The sequence below is a fragment of the Mastomys coucha genome, unplaced genomic scaffold, assembly GCF_008632895.1.
Source record: "Mastomys coucha isolate ucsf_1 unplaced genomic scaffold, UCSF_Mcou_1 pScaffold5, whole genome shotgun sequence".
NCBI lineage: Eukaryota > Metazoa > Chordata > Mammalia > Rodentia > Muridae > Mastomys > Mastomys coucha.
Window position 1 is genome coordinate 46,176,699 of NW_022196911.1, and position 21,779 is coordinate 46,198,477.

The 21,779-nt window shown below is 45.1% G+C and overlaps 1 protein-coding gene across 7 annotated transcripts; it reads left to right on the top strand.

The window, feature by feature from the left end:
* Positions 1 to 4,151: 4,151 nt before the first annotated feature.
* LOC116078067 (zinc finger protein 354A) lies at positions 4,152 to 20,965 on the top strand. Of its 7 annotated transcripts, none has more exons than XM_031353003.1 (5): positions 4,152 to 4,260; positions 4,937 to 5,022; positions 5,775 to 5,901; positions 6,377 to 6,475; positions 18,850 to 20,965. In XM_031353003.1, the coding sequence occupies exons 2-5, from the start codon at positions 4,987 to 4,989 to the stop codon at positions 20,310 to 20,312; spliced, it is 1,725 nt and encodes a 574-aa protein (XP_031208863.1). In that variant the 5' UTR covers positions 4,152 to 4,260; positions 4,937 to 4,986; the 3' UTR covers positions 20,313 to 20,965. The 7 variants fall into 7 exon arrangements, with proteins under 7 accessions (XP_031208863.1, XP_031208869.1, XP_031208870.1 ...); XM_031353009.1 differs by having other exon boundaries at positions 6,380 to 6,475; XM_031353010.1 differs by having other exon boundaries at positions 4,153 to 4,298; positions 6,380 to 6,475.
* Positions 20,966 to 21,779: the final 814 nt, after the last annotated feature.

Here is a 21,779-nt window from a genome sequence, read left to right on the forward strand (position 1 = left end):
ACTCTTCCTGGTAAAAGGCCATCCATTTAAGGAATATGGGTGAGGGGAACACAGCCTTGACCACCTCCCTCCAGTCTCTGAGGGTGAGATCCTGGTGGGCAAAGCCCTCAAGGGTGGTCTCTACCCAGGGTGAATGAGAGCCATCCTCTGTCACTGTTTTCTTTAGTTCCCTAGGGTCTTGGGCTTCCCAGGGATACCAAGCTGCTGCCAGGGTTAACATTAACCAGATGGCTAGTATCTCCCAAGCTGAATTCACCCACCCCCGCATAGGGCTGCTTGATGAAGGCAGCTCTTCTACAGCCTTAAAACAGTGCTGATCTTCCAAACAGCTCCTAAAGAGCTTCCACACAGGTCTTAACAGCTTTTGAAGAGTCAGAAAAATTGAGTTTTATAATAACAGCTCTGGGAGAGCCAGAAAAACTGAATACAAAGCTCCCGTGGCTATTTTTGTTACTTTTACTTTTTTTGGTTACTTTTCTTTTACTTTCAGCTCACTACTCTTTATAGCCTCTACTCCCGAGGTCTTTATTGCCTCTACTTCCGAGGACCTTAATATATGAAGCCTCCTTCCGAGGACCTTATTGTCCTACTTACCTGGGAACTACTACCTGACTGCAAAAGGTTCTGAGTCTCAAGAGGTTTTTCCTTTCTTTTTTCCCCAGGCGGGCCACCAGTTTTCGGGGTCCTCCTCGTCCAGCAAGAAAGACGCAACGACACGAGCTCTTCCGTTTTGTAGTTTATTTCAGGACCCTTTTACAATGCTTCTCCCTCCTGCTCTAATCTGATTGTCTTCTCCTCCTGCTCTAATCTTAATGCCTTCTGCCGCTCCTGCCTCTCTCTGGAGCTTACTTAAGCTCCGCCTCCTGGCCCACCCTCGGCTGTTGAGTACTCCCAAGCTTGGCCAATCCCAATGGGCCATGTAGCAAAAGCAGATAGATCACCAGATGTAGAAGCAACCAATAGCAGTAGCTTAGCCAAATTAGGGCTTTGTTTACAAGGCCTCTTGCTTGGGGCTCGGCTCTCCACAGTCCACCCCATCTAGTGGTGACTTCCTCCTCTCTCTAGTCCCATTCTCTCTCCCCCTCTCCAGCTCTCCCTCTCTCCTTGTGGTTCCTCCCTGCTACCCCCAACTGGGTAACCGAAATCCTGTCTATCTCTATTCTCCACAGTGATTGGTTGTAGCCATTTTTATTTAACCAATAGCTTTAAATTGGGAGCAAAGTTTACACAACAAAGGTTGATATATGTGAGAATTCACTCATCTCAAGGTAACCAGATCTTGGCGTTCAGAATTTAGCATCAGACCAACCCCAGACACCTTAGGGTTCGCAGTCCTTGACTCAGCAATTCTGTTTCAAGAAACTGAAAAAAAAAAAAAAAAAAAAAAAAAAAAAAGAAACCAATCTTCAAAGCTATAACTTCAAGGATGCTGATAGAATAAAAAAGAAAACATTAAAATAATATTAACAACTAGCAATAAAACTATAGTTGAATCAATTGAAATAAATAAATAAGCCTCAGTTAAGAGCTTTAAAAGTTACTGAGCTGTAACAAATACATTGTGGCTTCAGTAGTAACTAAAGCAGAAGTGAATGGTGATAGGTTAAGCTTGGCTTCTAAGAATCAAAACCCTAACCACTAATTTCTGCTCTGTGGCACCAAGAAATTTAGGGGGGGATGTGTGCATTTATAATTTTTTTGTGACTGAAAATACCTACTAGCCTGGCCTGGAAGAGTCTGTCATTTCAGCTATCTAGGAGTCTGAGGCAAAAGAATTCGAAGTTCAAGGCCAGCTTTTGCACGGTGAGTTCAAGGTTAGCCTAGCCAACTTAATGAGATTCTGTCTTGAAAGTTAAAAGAGGGCTGGTGTTAAAAAAAAAAAATCTGTTTTTTCTTCTATGCCCTGCTCCAGGAATGACAACTCTGGAACTAATTATTTATTATTAGTTACTTAGGCCATAGCTTTGGCTCATTCCCTGACTAGCTTGTAACTTACTTAACCCATCCAAACTATTCTATGTCATCTAGCACTTAGTTACCCAGCTTCTTCTTCCTTATGTTTCCTCATTATCTCTCACAGAATCTCCTTTTATTCTTTCACTATTTTCCAGAATCCTCTCTCTTCCTGCCAGTGTCCCACCTCTTATTTCCTGCCTCAGCTCATTGGCCATAGGCTTTTTTATTGACAGGTGATGCTTGTGGGAGGTCCTCTCTACAGACTGGCGATGTGGCTCTGTGGTAGAATGCTTGTCTAGGCTGCTAAAGGCTCTCAGGTTCATTCTCCAATACCGCCTCCAGAGTAATTAATATAAAATGCTTTCCATATATGTATTGTGCATATATGTGCTATAGTGTATGTGTGGAGATCAGAGAACAACTTGTGAGAGTCAGCTTCTCCTCCCATTAGTGAGTTCCTAGAATTGAACTCGGGTCATCAGGCTTGGCAGTGAATGATTTACCACTGAGCCTTCTTTCGGACCCCATAAATAAAAAAATTCTAAAACAATTATCCATTGGCTCTTCCTGTAATGTCTCTGTCCTGATTGCTGTGGGTTGTCAATTTCATTAGATTGAGGGGTACCTAAGAGGTTGGTAAAACACATATCTGGCTGAGTTTCTAAGCCTTATCCATGGATGATTCAATCATAGGGGCTGTTACATACATAATGACTTAATCCATTGATGGACTCGGTCTGTCAACAAATTTGGGGGTGTTATGGACTGTGGAGGCCTGGCTAGAGAAGGTGGGCTTCTAGGGATGCCTTTGAAGAGTGTATTTTGGCCCCACCCCTTCCTGTTAGCTCCTCTTTGCTTCCTGGCTGCCTTCAGCTCCACGGCTTTCTTCTTGTGTGTCCTTCTTTGATGTTCTTCTGCCTTGCCATGAACCTACTACACTCAATGGAATCAAACAGGTGAGGACTTTAAACTTGCAAACAATGACCCCAAATTAGCCCTTTATTTAGATCCTTAAGTTAGACCCTCAAGCACATGTCACAGCCACAAAAATATGACTACCATAGTTCCTCCACTCCTGAGTTGTTGCCTCAAACCCACGCTTCATTCTTCTCGTCTGTCCAGGCTGCCCTCCCTTCGCCTTACCCTTCTTTTGTTGTATGTCTCACTACAGGTATCCTCTAGATCCCTATCTAATTATGTTCATGGCTTATTGTCTGGGTCTTGCCTTTTACAAAATAAAGTACTTCAGGATAGTGATGCTTGTTTTAATCACAGTTTTTCAAATGGCTCATAATAGGGCTTGGCACATGACTGTTGGAACACAAGAGTGTACAGCTTACTCTGAAAAGTCAGAGCACACACTCCTGTAGTCTCTCCCTCTTTGGATTGAGAGTTGATACAAGCAACCTGCTGTGACATGACAAGGCTCACAGAGCAAAGTTATCTCCCTTCCTCTCTCACCTGACACCCCAGCTCCAACAGATACCCAAACAAACTTGAATTATAACTTAGCTTGCATCTAGTGCCTCCCTGCCTTTTCTTGTGACTCTTGGCACACAGGTTAGGTCATGTGGTATGGAACACTTCCTTCCCCAAACTTGTAAGAATAAGGAATTCCTGTCCTTGGGAGCTGAAGGTTCTTTGATAACCTTTGCCCATCAGATCTCCATCGTGGATGCTTTCGGCCTGATTCTGTTGTTGTTGTTTATTTGTGGAAAAGAAGAATTTTAAAAACATTTATTATTTGTGTGTATGAATGAGTGTGTATGAGCATGGAATGCATCCACTGCCCGGGGAGGCCAGAAGGGGATGTTGTAACCCAGGCGCTGCAGTTATAGGCCATTGTGAGCAACTGATATGAGTAGTGGGGACTGAACCTAGGTCCTCAGCAAGAGCAGCAAGGACTCTTAAACCGCTGAGCACCTCTCCAGCCCTACTAATACCTTATAATAAAGCTTTTCTAAAGGGTACTCCGTGCTAGCTTCCTTTCCACGAACCTGCAACATCTTTTATTATTTCCCTAACAAGCAGGTGTTTGGTTCCCGGTGTTCACTCTCAGCTTTCAAGTTATCTGTGCGTTAGAGGAGTCCCAGACAACCCGAGGAACTTCAAATCCCAGAATCCCTGGGTCTCGAAGTGGACTACATTTCCCAGAAGCCTCTGCGACCACCCCCTCCACCCCCAACCCCCGGACCCCAAACTCTGACCCCCCCGTGAGCCTTCGCGGGTCTTAGGACGTCTGTGGCAAAGCTCGGGGCCAAGGTCCCCGGGCAGAGTCCTCACGCGCGGCGGCTCCGAGCATATGTGAGGCGCGGCGGGAGCCGGGGGGGGAGGGGGGGAAGGTGAGTGAAAGCTCGATGTGTTCGGACGTCAGACAGGGGCTGGACTAGGTTTGGCTCGGCGGCCTCCTGCGCGTCCCCCTCCCCGGAACGCACGCTCCCGGTGGCCTCGGACCAGGACTGCACAGTGACCTGCCCCCCACTGCCCGGGCAGCGCCAAGCCAGGCTATGTTTTCCCTGCAGCTCTCTTGTCCTGGGCTACTGGTCCCCTTTCTGGAGTTTTTTTTCCCGGTATTCTGGAAATCGATCTCTTGACAGCAGCAGTACAGTTGGGTGGGCAACGTGTCGGGGAGGGAGAACACCGTGCCTGTCCGTGGTCAGAACTGAGAGGGCAAAACCGGATGCGCCCCCACTGTGGCCTCATTCAGGCTTCAATTTCCTGCCCAAAGGGGCCGGAAGGTGCCTGCTGAGATGTGGGTAAGGGTGTTTACTTGGGGGCTCAGTGAGTCCCCTGGGTTATAGAGTACAGAGTCGCCTTAGTCTTGCTTCTGGAAATCCACGGACAGGAAGACTGGTGACTTGTCGATTCTCTGATGCCCACCCCAGCTCCTGGTTCCCTCTCTTGAGGCAGAAGAGCCAGGCTCAGCTGATGGGACAGGTGCCAAGCAACAGGTATACTCCTTTCTTCTTTTGACCCTCAGATCCTCCTTCATCTTCACCCATCTTTGGAAGAAGAACCTACAGAAAGAAGATGGCTCCTGAGCAAAGAGAAGCGTCGTCGTCTCAGGTTAGCACCTTGCCATATCACTTCTTAACAGAAGGAGCAGGTTTTGTTTCGTTTTCCTTCTGACCGTTATCCACATAGTTCAGCCCTCACTGGGATTCAGAGCCTATGCCCTCCTTGGAGCAGTTGTCCTCCCTCCGTGGGTGGTGGGTTCTGTGGAGAGCGCACTCTGTGTTCACAATTCTAGTTGTCTGTATTTCTTAATAGACAGGCTGTTGTTGCCTGGTGCCAGTCTGGTGTATGCCTACAAATTCTACAAGGAACATGCCAGGTGCCCAGGGACAGAAGACACATACATGCTAGAGAAAATTCCTTTTTTTCTGGCCCTGCCTCCCTCATTCATCTGTGTTTCTTTATCTGCACTTACCAAAATTGGTTTTGTATTTTCTCTTCTTGACAATCCTTATGTTGCTCCCCAAGCCTACTCCAGCCTGTAGTGGTTGGTTGTTTGGTTGGTTGTTTTGTTATTGTTGTTGTTGTTGTTATTGTTTTTCCCACTTTTTGGGTTTCATCTTTTGCTTGTACAATTCCGTTAGAGTTTTTTTCTTAACGTGTATGTATGTGTGATGTGGTGTGCGAACATGTGTATATGCATATTCTCATGTACTTGGTCATGTGTGAGGATGGGCCTCAGCACATGTGTGTCAAAGCCTGAGGCTATATGGTGACTTCTCCCATGGCTTTCCAGATCCTCTATGTTGAGTCAGGGTCTCTTACTTGAACTCACAGCTCATGGAGTTGTCTGTCCCTCACAGGTGTCAGTGACATTTGAAGACGTGGCTGTGCTCTTTACTCGGGATGAGTGGAAAAAGCTGGATCCCTCTCAGAGAAGCCTGTACCGTGAAGTGATGCTGGAGAATTATAGCAACCTGGCCTCGCTGGGTAAGAGAGTTCCCTGTGGGCATAGATTCACAAGTGAGACCTCAGCACCTTCTTCCCCGAATGGAGAATTCATTGTGAAATCTTAGCAGAGTTTTGCCTTCAGGTCTTACAAATATGTTCTTATAAGTGAGTATTGGCACATACTTCCCACAGCAGGCCTGGAACTGCCCATGTGCAGTGGAGAGGGTGTGGCAGTGAGGACACCACTTCCCTCGGTATAAATATAAAGCAAAGCTTCATGGTCCGGCCTCTTCCCAACCAGTAGTCATTCTATGCTTGCCTGGCTCATCTCTTAGCAGAGAGAGCTTTGTCCCGTCTCTAGAACCTCTTTCCCATCGCCTCTGCTAGAGGTCTGCATCATAGAGACCCAGTGGGGTAAACATCTTAGGCTCAATTGATTTCTGCAACTTAAGAGATTTTCTCAGTCCTGTGTGGTTGTCTGGCTTCTAGTTAATGAGTTCATTTTGTCTACAAGCAGAATTCCCGTTTACCAAACCAAAGGTGATCTCCCTGCTGCAACAAGGAGAGGATCCCTGGAAGGTGGAGAAAGAAGGCCCTGGGGGCTTCTCTCCCGGTGAGTGAGTGCACAGGCCTGGCAGTCCTCGCAGGCCCCAGTGTGGCAAATAAGGAGAGGGTGCAGCTTAGAGTGGGCTGGGAAGTGTCTTCAGGTTCTCAGCCCAGAAGAGGTGGTCAGGGGCTGGGATGGAGCTCAGTGGTAAGAGCACCTGCCTGGCACACCAGAAGCCCTGGGTTCAGTTCCCAGACACACACACACACACACACACACACACACACACACTCACACACACTCACACACACATTCACTCACCAATGAAACAAAGTAAACAAAACAACTCAATAAATTATCCCAGAATGAGATAGGAGCAAGGGAAGGGAACTGAAATCTGGGCCCAGCTCTGTTATTCTTTTCTGATTATGTCTCGAATGAATTTCTTGGAATTTTTTTTTTTTTTCTTGTTGGTTGTTCCTGAGGAGGGCTTCATTTCCAGAGGTCATTTAAGAAGTATGGTATACTTAAAGGATGACAAAGACTTCACTCAGGTTGAATTTCAAAGTGTAAAGGAAAAAGGAAACGTTGGGAAGGCTATGTAGAGATCCTGTAACAAGTGCCTTGGTGCCGCTCTGAGAGCCGCGACCTGCATGTGGGACCTGCAAGCATCCGAACTGCGAATGGCCACTGTGTGCTCTTGGATAGCTCTTGGAAAGCTTGTTCTAACGGTCTCTTAGTTAACCAGCTGGAGAAACTGGGGTATGTCCTTGTTTTGGCAGCCTCCATCTCAGTGATAAAGACGGCCCCAGAGAGTGTCAATTGAGGAGTGAGGCAGGTTTCATAGCGCTGTCAAGACTAGGTTGAAAGAAGATTGTGTGCACAGAGAGAAGGGTTAGGAGGCACCAATGTACCCTTTAAAATGAACCTGGGAAAAGCATCTTTATTTGCATATAATGCTTTAAATTGTTACAAAGAGCTGTTACATTCAGGAAGTTCTGTGACATGCGCCCTGGAGGATGGACTGAATGTGAGGCACAGCCAGGCAGTCTTAGGGAGCCACTGCAAGAATGAAGGGAGAGCTAGTGGGGGGGTCTAGATGAAGACCTCTGCTTTGGGCTCTAGAGAGACCTGGTGTGATGAGCTTGGGGTGGGAGTGGTTTTCATTTGTAATATAAGGGAAGTGCTTGGATACGGATCTCTGATGGGGGGTTCTATAAGGTAGATGGGTTGGAATTCAGAAGGTCAGAACCCTTGGACCCTTGAGCTGACCAGCTGGGAGGGAATCCTGGGAAACTGTTTTTGCAAGGTGGTTAAGAAAATAGGCCTTGTGAGCCAGACCTAAAGTGACCTGAAGGGGGAGGCTCAGGAGAAGGGTTGCTATGGTGATAGAAACTCGGGGCTGATGAGTTGATGAAGATCCCTCACTGGTGAATCAAGACTCCCACTGTGGGCTTCAGCTTGCTCAGCTCTTCATAAATGCTGAACAAGCTCCGTGCTAGGTCCCAGCGAAGTGGAAGTACATGGGATAAGGCAGGGTCCTGCTCTTTCAGAGTGCTTTGGATCAGTGAGGGGAATAAAGAAACCAAGCACCCACAGCCAGCCATGTGCAAGAGTCTAGTGAAGACTATGAAAATGACACACATTACACGGAGAGCGTAGGGCAGAAGCCACTAGAATCAGTGCTGTGTGTGTGGGTACGAGTGACCCTTGAATGTCACCTGGCTTAGGGAGTAGTGACTGAAGGAGCCAGTATTGACCAAGGAGAAAGGAGAAGCCAGGAGACATTGGTGGGAGCCCTGGTGCCCATCGCTTGGTTTGACCTGAAGGATTTGAGAGTCTCAGGAGTAAAAAGCAGCCTGGAGCTGGGTCAGGGAGCCTGAGTACAAGGAGAGGAGAGGAGTTAGGGCACATCTGAAACCTTAGATCATTCAGGGAGCCTGGGGCTAGAGAAGAGCCACATGACACGCCACCCTATCTTCTCAAAGCCCTTGTATGGTCTGAGAGTCTTTCTTCTCAGTCTAAGTGAGTGCTTCTGAGGCGGCTTATCTTTTCCATCCATATTTATGTAGACACAGCCAGACGCCACCCCAGAGTAAGCAGAGCACAGGTAGTTAGGATGTGTGAAGGGAGGGAAATTAGCCTGAGTAGAGTAAGCCTACAGTTTAGAGCTGTCCTGGGAGAGGCTGGAAGTCTTGATGAAGGGGTCACTTGCCTTCCTCAGCTCTGGGAGACTCAAGTGGATGACTGAGGAGTGGAGCCACTTCCTGTTCCATTCTGTGCAGGGCAGAGGTGGGGTGGGCCTGTTGCCTGTGCAGCCCAGGCTGGCATTGAACTCTAGATTTCTCCTACTTCAATGCCCTGAGCACTAGGATTATAAATATGCCTCTCTGTTCCTCTCGAGGAATGGCCATCCTTTCTTTTTCTCAAACATGGACTTGAAGTGGGTGGCCTATGGATGCACATGCATCTGTGATGTGCCTGGACTCCAATGAGATCCCTTCTCAGCAGGAGCTCACAGCCCACAGTACAGTGAAAGGACCTGAACATTTGCATCCGGGATCATGATGTCAAACAACCCATTTCTGAACCTGCAAAGTTATTTTTCCCTTCAAAACTAAAACAGCAAAACAGGGCTCAGTCCTTTAGTGCATTGGCTGCTTTGTAGAGAACCTGAGTTCAATTCCTAGCACCCACCTAACCATTCATAACTCCAGCTCTAGGGCTTCTGATGCCCTTCTTTGATCTCTGTGTGCCTCGGGGATGCATGTGGTACACATGCAGGCAAAACAACCTTACACATAAAAATGGATAATCTTTTTTTTTAATATGTAAGTAAAACAGCCTTTGTTGTCCCTGGGTTTGTAAGTTTTAAATTGGAGGTGAGAGGCCGTGGCTCGAAGGGTCTCTGTGTCTTACTTTGGGTCTCTTGCTTAGGAATTGGCCCAAAGCCTAAGCAGTGAGGCTGTGCTTTTCCTGCATAGCTACACTAAGGATCATGCGTGAAACCACTTGTGTATCGAATAGGTTTGGTTCCTGTCCACATGCAGAAATATTCTGAAATCTGGACATTTTTAAATTCCAGAAATGGTCTAGTAATCACATCTCCAGTGAGAGATCCCCTGGCCCCTTGTCTTTTCCTTGTATCATCTTTAATGTCAGAAGCCATCAAGAGTCTGCTGAACCACGTGGGGTTGTCAGGCATTTGCTGGGCTCAGTGAAGCCTCTGGGGTTGTGTCTGTTCAGAGGAAGGACAGCTTTTCCTGCTTTTACACAGGTGCTACCATGGAGGTTAGCCACAGCCTTGAAACTAGTGACTTGGAGCACAAGGCAGAGTCCTCATGGTGGTGGTCACCCTTCTCTCCTGGTCTACCTCAAGGCTTTTGTACCTGACTTTTCTCTCTGTGCCTTGTCTTTCTCTCAATGGCCAAGAGCTCTTGTGGTTGCCTTCCTGGGTTTCACAGGCTTCTGCCCAGGGCTCCTTCCTCCAGGATCTTCATCTCCCCAGGCTTATTCTCCTTCCATAGCGTCACTGCATAGCTCATGTGCTCATGATCTCTCTCTTCCTCTTCCTTCCTTTTTTCTTACCAAGACTGATGCTTCTTTCAACCTATGTAACCTGTGGCTGACCCTTTAAGATCCTGTCTTGAGTGTCAGACAACTCTAACAGCACTCAAAGCCCGTCCTCACCTGCGTTCTCACTGTCTACGGAGAATTTTGATGGTTCTCTGTGCTCATATTACTCACTCTTAGTAATGAGCACATTGTATCATGATTTGTTCTTTTTGAATACAAGATCTCACTGTAGTCCAGGCTGGACTGGAACTTACTGTGTAGCACAGGCTGGCCTTAAACTACCACCATTTCTGCATTAGGCTCCTGAGTGCTGAGACTGCAAGCATGAATCACCGTGCCCATCCATGACTACCTGTTGATTTCTTTATTTTTGTGCCAAACAGTAAACTTACTGAATCTCACCAATGCCTAAGTTGAAGTCTAGGTATTTATTTTTTATTTGATAATTTAACAGAATGAGGAATGAGTGCTTTTTGAAGTAGTAAGGGGTGCTTTATGTGTTGAGGCAGGGGTTAGTCCTTAGAGGAAACGGTACCAAAAAGATGAGACTCTTGGGACAGAGGAACAGTGACAGTTTATTGCAATGGTCTCTCTAGAATAAGATCCTGAACTTGGATTAGTGATGGTTGTTAGAGTTGCTTTACTGGTGGGATGTAAGAGAATGTGATGACTGTCTGCATGTGTGTGCAGAGAATAAGAGATTGAAAGATTAAAATAAAAATAAAAATTATGGAAGACCTACTAAGAGGTTGACAGTGTCCATCTAAACAGAAAAGGTCTTGAAAAGTAAATTGCTTTGGGCTCAAGAGATGGTTCTGTAGTTAAGAGTGCTTGCTGCTCCTGCAGAGACCTGGAGTTTGTCTCTATTACCTACATTGAGTGGCCTACATCCAGTTGTAACTCCAGCTCCACAAGTCCAGTGCCCTCTTCTGGCATTTGTAGGCACTGTACTCCCATGACCATACACACATATACACAAAAATCTTTTTTAAAAAAAAAATAAAATAAATTGCTTTGGTAAAACAGTGCATAAGAACGGTCAGCCAGCGTCAGAGGTGCTGAACAGGGACAGCACTGCACAGAGCGCAAGTCACTGTGAATTCAGAGACGAGGGCACCGTCTGGGTAGCAGGGAAATCAGGGATCCCAGGTGAAGACAGTAACCTCTTCCTCAATAAGGCCCCACCTCCTGACTCCCACCTCCTCTCTCTGATCCTGTTGGATTGGGAAGCCGTTGATCATCCCGTTACCACCCTAAACCCGTTGACTTGTGGCCGGCTGGATGTTCCTGGACTTGCTCAGAACTTAATAGGTCCAGCGGCAGTTAAAGAACAAACACAGCATCACTAGCAAGCAGCAAATTCCCAGCTACCTACATTAGTGACTCCCTTGCAGGGTCTAGAATGCATGCCAGCTCATGTCGGATGGTAGCTGTGCCAGGTGGCTTCCTACAGGAGTGCATTTCAGGCGTGAGCAGGCTGATTTCAAAAAGAACATACTCAAATGAGAGTTCTAGGTGCTGTTTGTAGATACTACTATTTTGAACAGAGTGGGACAGTCACTCACATGGTAGCTTTGAAAGTGGGTGACATCACCTAGGGAGGAAAGTTAAACATGGAGGACGGACCTATGTAATAAGAACATGGCAGAAAATCCAGAACTGGTGGCAAGAAGTCACCAGGGCGGTGGTCATCCTGGGCTCTGAACTTGCAACCTAAGCCTCAACCTTATTCACAAGGTTACTTGGTTGCACTTGATTCTCAGAGAGAGCAAAGGTGGAGGAGTGTGTTCATAGATGTGGGGATTTCTGAGTGGATCATACAGAGCAGTTAGCATACCCACAACCAGTGACTGTCTTGGGCCTCAGTGCAAAATGAGAGAACTAAGGCTTTGGCATGCGGGAACTGACTCGGGTGGAGCTGGGACTGCTTTCATCGGAAACAGAGATTCTCATGCTCACGTTCGTATTCCCCTGGGAACCAGGTTTTACGCGTGCTTTCTGTGTCTTGGTTTTACAGGTGCTCTCCAGGTCTCCCTGCCTTTTCACTTTGCCTTCTTTCCTGACTTCCAGTTGGTCTCTCATTTACTGCTCCATTAAAAGCACTCTTCTTAAACTCCATGCCACTTCCATCTGCTGCACTCAGAAGTTTTAGTCTTTGAGGGTATAGTGATTTGAATAGGTATGGTCCCCAGAGACTCATGTTTGAATGCTTGCCCATAGGAAATGGCACTGTTAGAGGTGTGGCCTTGTTGGAGGAAGTGTGTAAATGACAGGGCGGACTTTGAGGTCTTTTACACTCAAGATGTGCCCAGTGTGGCACACTGTCTCTCTCTGCTGCCTTGGATCAAGATGTAAAACTCTCAGCTCCTTCCCCAGTGCCATGTCTGCCTATATACACCCAGCCATGATCCAGACTAAACTCTGAAACTGTAAGCCAGCCTCAATTAAATGTTTTCTTTATAAGAATTGCCATGGTGTCTCTTACAGCAGAGGAAACCCTCACTGAGACAGTGAGCATGTGTGTGTTTATGTTCTCTGTGTATATCTGGGCATGGATGCTGGAAGTGGACATCAGATATTTTCTTCATTTGCTCCCCATCTTCTTTTGAGACAGGGTTTCTCACTGAACTTGGGACTTGCCAATGTGGCTGGAGTAGCTGGCTAGCAAGCCCCAGGGCTCCTGATCCAGCTCTCTAGCACACTCTACTATTTTATGACCTTCTGCAGGATTGGCTCAGAGCCTCACGCTCATACAGCAAGCCTTTGCCAGCTGTCTGAGTTAAGGTGACTGCTGCTATGGTGAAACACCATGGCCAAAGCAACTTAACAAGGAAAAGATCTATACAGCTTACACTTCCATGTCACAGTTCATCACCTAAGGACATCAGGACAGGAACTCAAGCAGGGCAGGAATCTGGAGGAGCTGATGCAGAGGCCACAGAGGGGTGCTGCTTCCTAGCTTGCCCCTCATGGCCTGCTTAACCTGCCTTTTTTATAAAACCCAGGATCGGCTCAGGAATGGCAACACTAATAGGCTAGCTAGGCCCTTGTCTATATCATTCACTAATTAAGAATATGCCCTATAGGCTTGCCTATGACATTTTATGGAAGCATTTTCTTTCTTTTTTTTCTTCCTTCCTTCCTTTCCCTTTCTTTCTTTTTCTTTTTTCTTTTCTTTTTCTTTTTTGGTTTCTTTTTTAAAATTAAGTTATTTATTTACTTTACATACCAATCAAAGCTGCCCCTCCCTCCTTTCCTCCAAGTCCCTCCCTCTCACACCCTCCTTCCCCACTGCAATCCACTCCTTCTACCCTTCTCAGAAGAGGGGAGGCCTCTCATGGTTATCAACCAGTTTGGCATATATCAAGTTACAGTAAGGCTAGGCACATCTTCTATTGAAGCTAGAAGAGGCAGCTCAGTTAGAGGGGAGTCCCAAAGACAAGTGACAGAGGCAAAGATAGCCCCTGCTCCTGGTTTTGGAGTCCCACATGAAGATGGGGCTCCACAGCTGTTACTTATGTGCAGAGGGCCTAGGTGAGTCCCTTGCGTGCTCTCTGGTTGGCAGTTCAGTCTGTGAGCCCCTATGGGCCCAGGTTAGTTGATTCTGTGTTTTTTTTTTTTTGTGGTGTCCTTGACCCTTCTGGTTCTTTCAATTCTTCCTTCCCTGCTCATCTTCCACAGGGTTCCTCAAGCTCTGCCTGATGTTTGGTTATGCATCTCTGCATCTGTTTCCATGGGTTGCTGGGTGAAGCCTCTCTGATGACAGTTACTCTAGGCTCCTGTCTGCAAGTAGAGTAGAATATTATTAATAGTGTCAGGGGTGGGCACCCTCTCATGGCATGGGTCTTAAGCTGGGCCAGTCATTGGTTGGCTCTTCCCTCAAATTCTGCTCCATTTTTTTACCCCTTCATGTCTTGTAGGCAGGACAAATTGTTGTAAGGTTTTGTGGCTGGGTTGGTGTCCCGACAATCTCTTCACTAGAAGTCTTGCCTGGTTACAACAGATGGCAGGTTCAGGCTCCATATACTGCATTGCTAGGAGTCTTAGATTTCTGGGAGTTTCCATTGTCCTAGATTTCTACATTTCCCCACCCCCACCCCCAGTCTGTTCGTCTCTCCCAGTACTCTCTCTGTCTTCGCCCCAACTCCTCCCCCACGCAGGCCCCTCCTCAGGGAACATTCTCTTCATCGAGATTCCATCCTCTCAGATGACTTTAGTTCTTGTCACGTTGAGGTTAAGCTATCCAGCACCCCAACCGAGCCATACACCAAGTTCAGTCTTCAGATTATTTGCCACAGCTGATCACTGGCTCCTCTCTGGCTCCTGGAATACCATCATCTCCCAGTTCCCTTAAATGCTCAAGAAGTCTGCTGATTTCTTTCAGTTCTTTGGCTTTAAATAGAATTTGTATGCTGGTGATTCCCAGATGCCTGTCTTCAGCTCTGACCTTTCCCCGGATCTCTAAAACAACACACAGCTATTTCAGGGTCTCCTTGCCTTTTCCTCTGAAGCCCCTCAGCTACCACAAGTAGACCTGAAGCAGACCCCCTGGGGCTTCCCATCCTCTCCTCCCTCTTCTCAGTAATTGGTGCCATAATTCATTTTCAGAATTCATAGGCATGATCTTAATTGACTTCTTTCCTTCCTAGCACTCTGCTAGGCCGTTAATCCCAGTCCTGATAGCAACCTCATGTATATTTCACCCCTTTCTGACCTACACAACCTCAGCTCCCTAAAACCTTCATCTGCTTTCGCTTCTGCCCCAGGTCTCTCTGTTCTCTGCCAACTCAAATAGTGCATATTTCCCCAGGCGTCCTATCATGCTTGGTATAAAATTCCACAACCTTCCCCAATACTGAGAGGCCTTGCATGCTTTGTGTCTACCCCCACACTTTGCTCCTTAACCATTTTTTCCTGTTTTTCAGTACATTCTAGGCAAGGTCAGGGTCTTTGCTCCTTCCAGAAGTGAACTATACTTCTGTTTGTTCTGATGGCGTTGCCCAGGACTCTCTCCAGATAGCCACATGGCTTCTCTTTACTTGTTTGTCACTACATCCTCTCTGCCTATCAAGCACACACACATGCACATGCACACATACGAACGTGTATGTTTCTGCAGTGCTGGAACCTTGCCTTACTCAGAACATTATCCAGACACAGTATTCACCCAGTGAGTGAGTGCGAATGGAAAGGTAGTCTCTGCATATGTAAAGACAGACAAGTAAACTTAAACTGTACTGTTCCAGAAACTGCATCTAGTTCAGCATACCTGACAGTAGCCAGGGGAGGGAGGTATTGGCAGATGTAGACAAATCTTTTACACTTCTACACTTCACTGTGGAAAGAAACCTGGATCTCATCAATAAATCATTGGCATTCTAACAGAGCTCTTAAAAGAACTTGCAGCACAGGAAGATTTGAATTTAGGCAGGATGATCTGGTTGTAGTGTAGAGAAAGTTGTCAGAGGCAAGACTCAAAGATAGGGCATTAGTTAGGAGACCATGGTAAAGACAGTAATGCATAGGAAAGAGAATGCCAGTGCAGGGCCTGTCTTAGTCACTGTTCTATTGCTACAAAGACACACTATGACCATGACAGCTCTTGTAAAAGAAAGCATTTAATTGGGGGCTTACTTATAGTTTCAGATTAGTTCATTATCATCACGGCAGGGAGCATGGCAACATGGTGCTAGAGCAGGGTCTGAGTAGATATCCTCATCCACAGGTGGCAAGAAGAGAGGGGGAGACAGACAGACAGACAGACATGAGCTTTTGAAATGTCAAAGCCCACCACTAGTTACATTCTTCCTTCAACAATGCCACACTTCCTAATCCTCCTAATCGAAACATTTCTACTCCCCGGTGACTAGACATTCAGATATATGAGCCTATAGAGGCCATCCTTATTGACACTACCACATTTTATCTATGGGGAAGATGTGCATACAGTTCCTGACTGCAGTGCTCAGAACTCTGATAAGGGCAAAGAATCAAAACTGTAGCCTTTCTTTATAAGAAGGCCTAAGGCAGTGTGTTAGACGCTTCATTGCTGTGACAAATACCAGAGAGAAAACATTTAAAGGGGGAGAGGATCATTTTGTCATGTGGCTTTACAGAATTTAGTCCATAGCCGCTTTGCTACCTTGCTTGCTCCTGGGCCTGTGGTGAGGCAGGGTGGGCATCATGTGGGTGAGCGTATGGCAGAAGAGAGCTGCTCACCTCTGGGTAGTCCAGAAGTTGGGGGAAGTAGGGATAAAATATACAAGATATTCTTCCATTAACCTATTCTTCAAAGGAAGTTTTCACCTCCTGACTTCCACCACCTTTCTATGATCCCATTGGGTTGGGAACCCACTGGTGATCCAGTTACTACCCTAAACCAGTCAGCTAGTAGTAGGCATTTAATATATGAGGCTTCAGTTGTCATTTCAAACTCAAATCATAGTACCTGTCTTGCTTGATGCATGGATAAGGCGACCTTTCTCACTTACAGTTCTTGATCTTATGCCTGTTTGTGACACCTCTGTAGAGTTAATTTAATAATGTTTTCCTAGATGAACTGGTTTAGAAATCTCTAATCATCTATGTTGTGTTTGAGAAGGCAGGTTCTATGAGGACTTGTGACTAATATATATGAAATTCATGTTTAAGTAATCAAGACTACTTGACTTTCTTCAAATTAGGCATGTATAAAGAAGAAAAAAATTACTAAGCAAGACAGATGTGGTAACACATGCCTATATTCCCAGTACTCAGAAGGGAGAGGCAGGAGATTTGCTTCAGGTTCCAAACCAGCCTAATCTGCCAATTTAAGCTGTATAGTGAGACTCCATAATCAAAACAGAAGTGATATCACACACACACACACACACACACACACACACACACACACACAAGATATTATCAAGAGGATTTGTAAGAGGTACAACATGCTGGTCTGCTTGTTATATGTAGAGAGGTACAGAGCAGTAGTATATCAGTACGTCAGAAGTGGTCACCAGAAATACCAGCTCTTGGGAGGCTAAAGCAACAGGTCATGAGTTCAAGGACAGCTATACTGGAGATTGATATTCTGTCTAAGAAAATAGGAAATGCTGGCTGGAGGAGTGGACCATGTATGTTTGGAATCAAGCAAGGATTCTCATAGTAAACTTTTGAATTGAGTCTGCAAGATATTGTTGGCAGGAAACAAAGAGGGCAGGTAACAATGTAGGTGACTATCATGAGTTCTCTGGGTTCTAAATACTACATTTCCAACTCCTCCTCCCCATTTAATTGCCATCTTGAAATGGGTTTGCTTGGGCAGGTGAGATGGCTCAGCGGGTAAGAGCACTGACTGCTCTTCTAGAGGTCCTGAGTTCTGATCCCAGCAACCACATGGTGACTCACAACCACCCGTAATGAGATCTGATGCCCTCTTCTGGTGCGTCTAAAGTCAGCTACAGTGTACTTATGTATAATAATTAATAAATCTTTGGGCCGGAGCCAGCAGGGTCTGAGCAAGTGGGGTTGACTGGGGCGAGCAGAGGTCCTAAAATTCAATTCCCAACAACCACATGAAGGCTCACAACCATCTGTGCAGCTACAGTGTGTACTCATATACATAAAATAAATATATAAATCTTAGGGGAAAAAAAGGAAAGGAAGTTGAATCTACAGAGCTGGAGTTACAAATGGTTGTGAGCTGCCTGTTGTCCCTGGGTGCTGGGAACTGAACTTGGGTTCTCTGGAGAAGAAGAATGATGAATTTAATGATGATGGGTTCATGATAAGGGTGAAATTCAATGATGAATGTAAGATAGACATATTGAGCTTGGTGTGGTGGTACAGGCCTTTAATCCCAGCACTTGGGAGGCAGAGGCAGGAGGATCTGAGTTCAAGGCCAACCTACAGAGCAAATTCCAGGAAAGCCAGGGCTGAAGAGAGAAACCTTGTCTTGAAAAATCAAAGAAAGAAAAAAAAATAGGCATGTTGGTGCACTCCTTCAAACACAGCAGTAAGGGGGTTGAAGCTGGAGGTGTGCAAGCCCTGGATCAGCCTGAACTACATAATAAGACCATATCTGAAAAAAATTAATAAATCCAGCATTAATTTAATAAAAAGAAAAAGAAGTGGGTTTGCTTTTTTTCTTCACTCTACTTCTGTTCCTATCATTTCAATTTCTATTTTTTTTCATTTTTTTATTAGATATTTTCTTTATTTACATGTAAAATTCTCCTTTCCCAGTTTCCCCTCCAAAAACCAAACAAAAAAACAAACAAAAACAACAAGAACAAACCCCTGTTGCCTCCCCCCTCCCCATGCCTGCCACCCCGCCCTCTCCCACTTTCTGGCCCTGGCATTCCCCTACACTGGGGCACAGAACTTTCACAGGGCCAAGCTCCTCTCCTATTGATGATCAAATTGCAATCCTCTACTATACACATACTGCCAGAACAATCAGACCCCTCCATGTGCGGTCCTTGGTTGGCGGTTGAGACCCTGGGAGCTCTGAGGGTACTAGTTAGTTCATATTGTTGTTCGTCCTAAGGGGCTGCAAACCCCTCAGCTCCATTGGTCCTTTCTCTAACTCCTTCACTGGGGACCCTGTACTCAGGAGTTGCAGAGATTAACTATGGAGCAGAGACCGAAGGAAGGGCAAGCCAGCCTAAATATAGCTATCTCCTGAGAGGCTCTGACAGTACCTAAATAATACAGATGTAGAGGCTCACAGCCATCCATTGAACTGAGTACAGGGTCAATTTCTATTTTTAGCCACACGCCATGACATTATTTAAATAGCATTAGTATTTATTCACTCTACATATCTAGTCTCAATAGTCAATTTTTATATTACATCATTGGTTTCTTTTTTCCCTTTCTAGGATTGAAGTGCAGACATAGAACCACTAAGCCAACTCAGACACAAGACTCTTTATTTCAGGAACTGACTGTGAGAAAATCTAAAAGAAATGAACCTTTGAACATGAAGTCAGAAAGTCTTTTCATACATGCAGGCAAATTAGAGGAAAAGTGGGATAAGAATACGTTGACTATAGAAAGAAGCCATAAAAACAATGAATTGAGCCCGAAGTCACATAAAGAAAAAAGGTCTTCAGAATGTGAAAAGCAGATATCATATTTATCTAATCCACCAGGAATCGCCCCAGATAAACGCTATAAATGTAGTATGTGTGAGAAAACCTTCATTAACACCTCATCTCTTCGTAAACATGAGAAAAACCATAGTGGAGAGAAATTATTTAAATGTAGAGAATGTTCAAAAGCTTTTAGCCAAAGTTCAGCCCTTATTCAACATCAAATAACTCATACTGGAGAGAAGCCTTATGTATGTAAAGAATGTGGCAAAGCCTTCACTCTCAGTACATCCCTGTATAAACATCTAAGAACCCACACTGTAGAGAAATCCTACAGATGTAAGGAATGTGGCAAATCCTTTGGCCGAAGGTCTGGTCTTTTTATACACCAGAAGGTCCATGCTGGAGAAAACCCTTATAAGTATAACCCAGGAAGGAAGGCATCTTCTTCCCTTTCAGGATGCCAGAGAATTCATTCCAGGAAGAAGACCTACTTGTGTAACGAATGTGGCAACACCTTTAAGTCTAGCTCATCCCTTCGTTATCATCAGAGGATCCACACCGGAGAGAAACCTTTCAAATGTAGCGAGTGTGGCAGAGCCTTCAGTCAGAGTGCATCACTTATTCAGCATGAAAGAATCCACACTGGAGAAAAGCCCTACAGATGCAGTGAGTGTGGGAAAGGCTTCACGTCGATCTCAAGACTCAATAGACACCGCATAATTCATACGGGAGAGAAGTTTTATAGTTGCAGTGAGTGTGGCAAAGCCTTAAGTTCCCATTCAACTCTTATTATTCACGAAAGAATTCACACTGGAGAGAAACCATGTAAATGTAAAGTTTGTGGGAAAGCCTTCCGACAAAGTTCAGCTCTGATCCAACATCAGAGAATGCATACTGGAGAAAGACCCTATAAATGTAATGAGTGTGGGAAGACATTCAGGTGTAACTCATCCCTAAGTAACCATCAGCGAATCCACACTGGAGAGAAACCATACCGATGTCAGGAATGCGGGATGTCATTTGGTCAAAGTTCAGCTCTTATTCAGCACCGAAGGATTCATACTGGTGAGAAACCCTTTAAATGTAACACATGTGGGAAAACCTTTAGGCAAAGCTCTTCACGTATAGCGCATCAGCGAATTCATACTGGAGAGAAACCCTATGAATGTAACACATGTGGGAAACTTTTCAACCATAGGTCATCCCTTACCAATCATTATAAAATTCATGTGGATGAGGACTCTTAAAAAGTAAACGTGCATGTGTAAAAGCCTTAAACCAAAGCTCTACAGAGAATGTGTGCAGCATAATATGGGGGTCTCAATAATCAATTAAATTCCATGGATAAATTTTTGTAACAGGTAGGAACAAAATATTCATGCCTGTCTAACACTTTAAAAAATTACTTGAGATCCAGTGGTTCTGTAGTCCTAGCTACTGCAGACCCTGGAGCATGAGTATTGCTTGAGTCCATGAGTTTGAAGCAGCCTCAGCAAACCTAGGGAGATTTCCATCTCAAAAGATTAGTGACCTGAAATGGAGAATTCACAGAGTTGGCCTTGACGTCAGGTATTTGTAAAGTGGTGCTTTTCTCTCTGCAGCAGTGTGTGTTAGATACTGTTGTAACCATAGGCATCTAACTGAACAGAGGCCTGCGCTGGACTTTGGCAAAACACAAAACTCTACTATGCTGATACTTTTTATACCATTTTAATAACATCCAAAAGGGATCAACACATTTTTAAGAAAAAGGAGCCAAAATAAAAGATTAAAATAAACTGTAATCTACCTCTTAAGTCTCTGGAATATTTCTTTTTCTTGACCTGATGTCAAATGTGTGTGGATATTATTAAAAACAAAAAATAAAAAAGCTGGTCTCCTGGGATTATTGTGAATTGGACATAGTCTACCTAGTTATTAATTATGTTCCCAGAGGTTTCTATTGTTGCTGTTTTGATCACTTCAAAGTCATTTACTACTAAATTCTACCTATTACCTGTGTACTGTCATCTAGGTACCATGTTAAATACAAACATAGCAATTATGGGGAGCTGAAGAAATAGCTCAGTGGTTAAGAGTGTTCTGCAGTTCCAAGTGATTCAGCTCCCAGTCCCCATGCCAGGTGTCTCACAAACACCACTACCTTCAGGCATATCTGATGCCTCTAGTCCTCACAGGCAAATGCACACATTGTGTATTCATACACACACACATAGTTTAAATCTTTCTAAAATAAAGTGGGAAATACACTCAAAGTTACTAAGTATGTATAAGTTTTAACTACACACACACGACCCATATCAGAATACGTGGCAAATCTAACACCTCCAGGAAAATGCTGAAGAGCTTGCTGTTATTTAGAGATACTTATGTGCCCCCCAAATTTATAGGTTGAAATGCTAGACTCCAGGGTGATGAGATTACTAGAACACATGAATCAGCACCTCTTTAATGGAGTTAGTGTGGTGGTGAAATAGTAAATTGTCTTTCAGCCGTGTCTCAGATACCACAAGAAGATACCTTTGAAAGATCTGTTTCCACCGGACAGCAAAATATCACCCCTTAAAAGTCGCATTTACCAATATGAATATCTTTATTAACATCACTGGGTTTAGTATCACCCAGAGGACGCACCTCTGGTCATGTCTTCAAGGGTATTTCTAGAGAGGTCTACCTGTGGGGCAAAGAACCACCCTATATGTGCGTGGGATCAT

Bases quoted from the DNA above. Each gene is read 5' to 3' on its own strand.
- LOC116078067 (XM_031353003.1), top strand. From the start codon at position 4,987: ATGGCTCCTGAGCAAAGAGAAGCGTCGTCGTCTCAG. The intron at 5,902-6,376 runs GTAAGAGAGTTC...TTTGTCTACAAG, and splicing joins TAGCAACCTGGCCTCGCTGG to CAGAATTCCCGTTTACCAAA. The intron at 6,476-18,849 runs GTGAGTGAGTGC...TTCCCTTTCTAG, and splicing joins CCCTGGGGGCTTCTCTCCCG to GATTGAAGTGCAGACATAGA.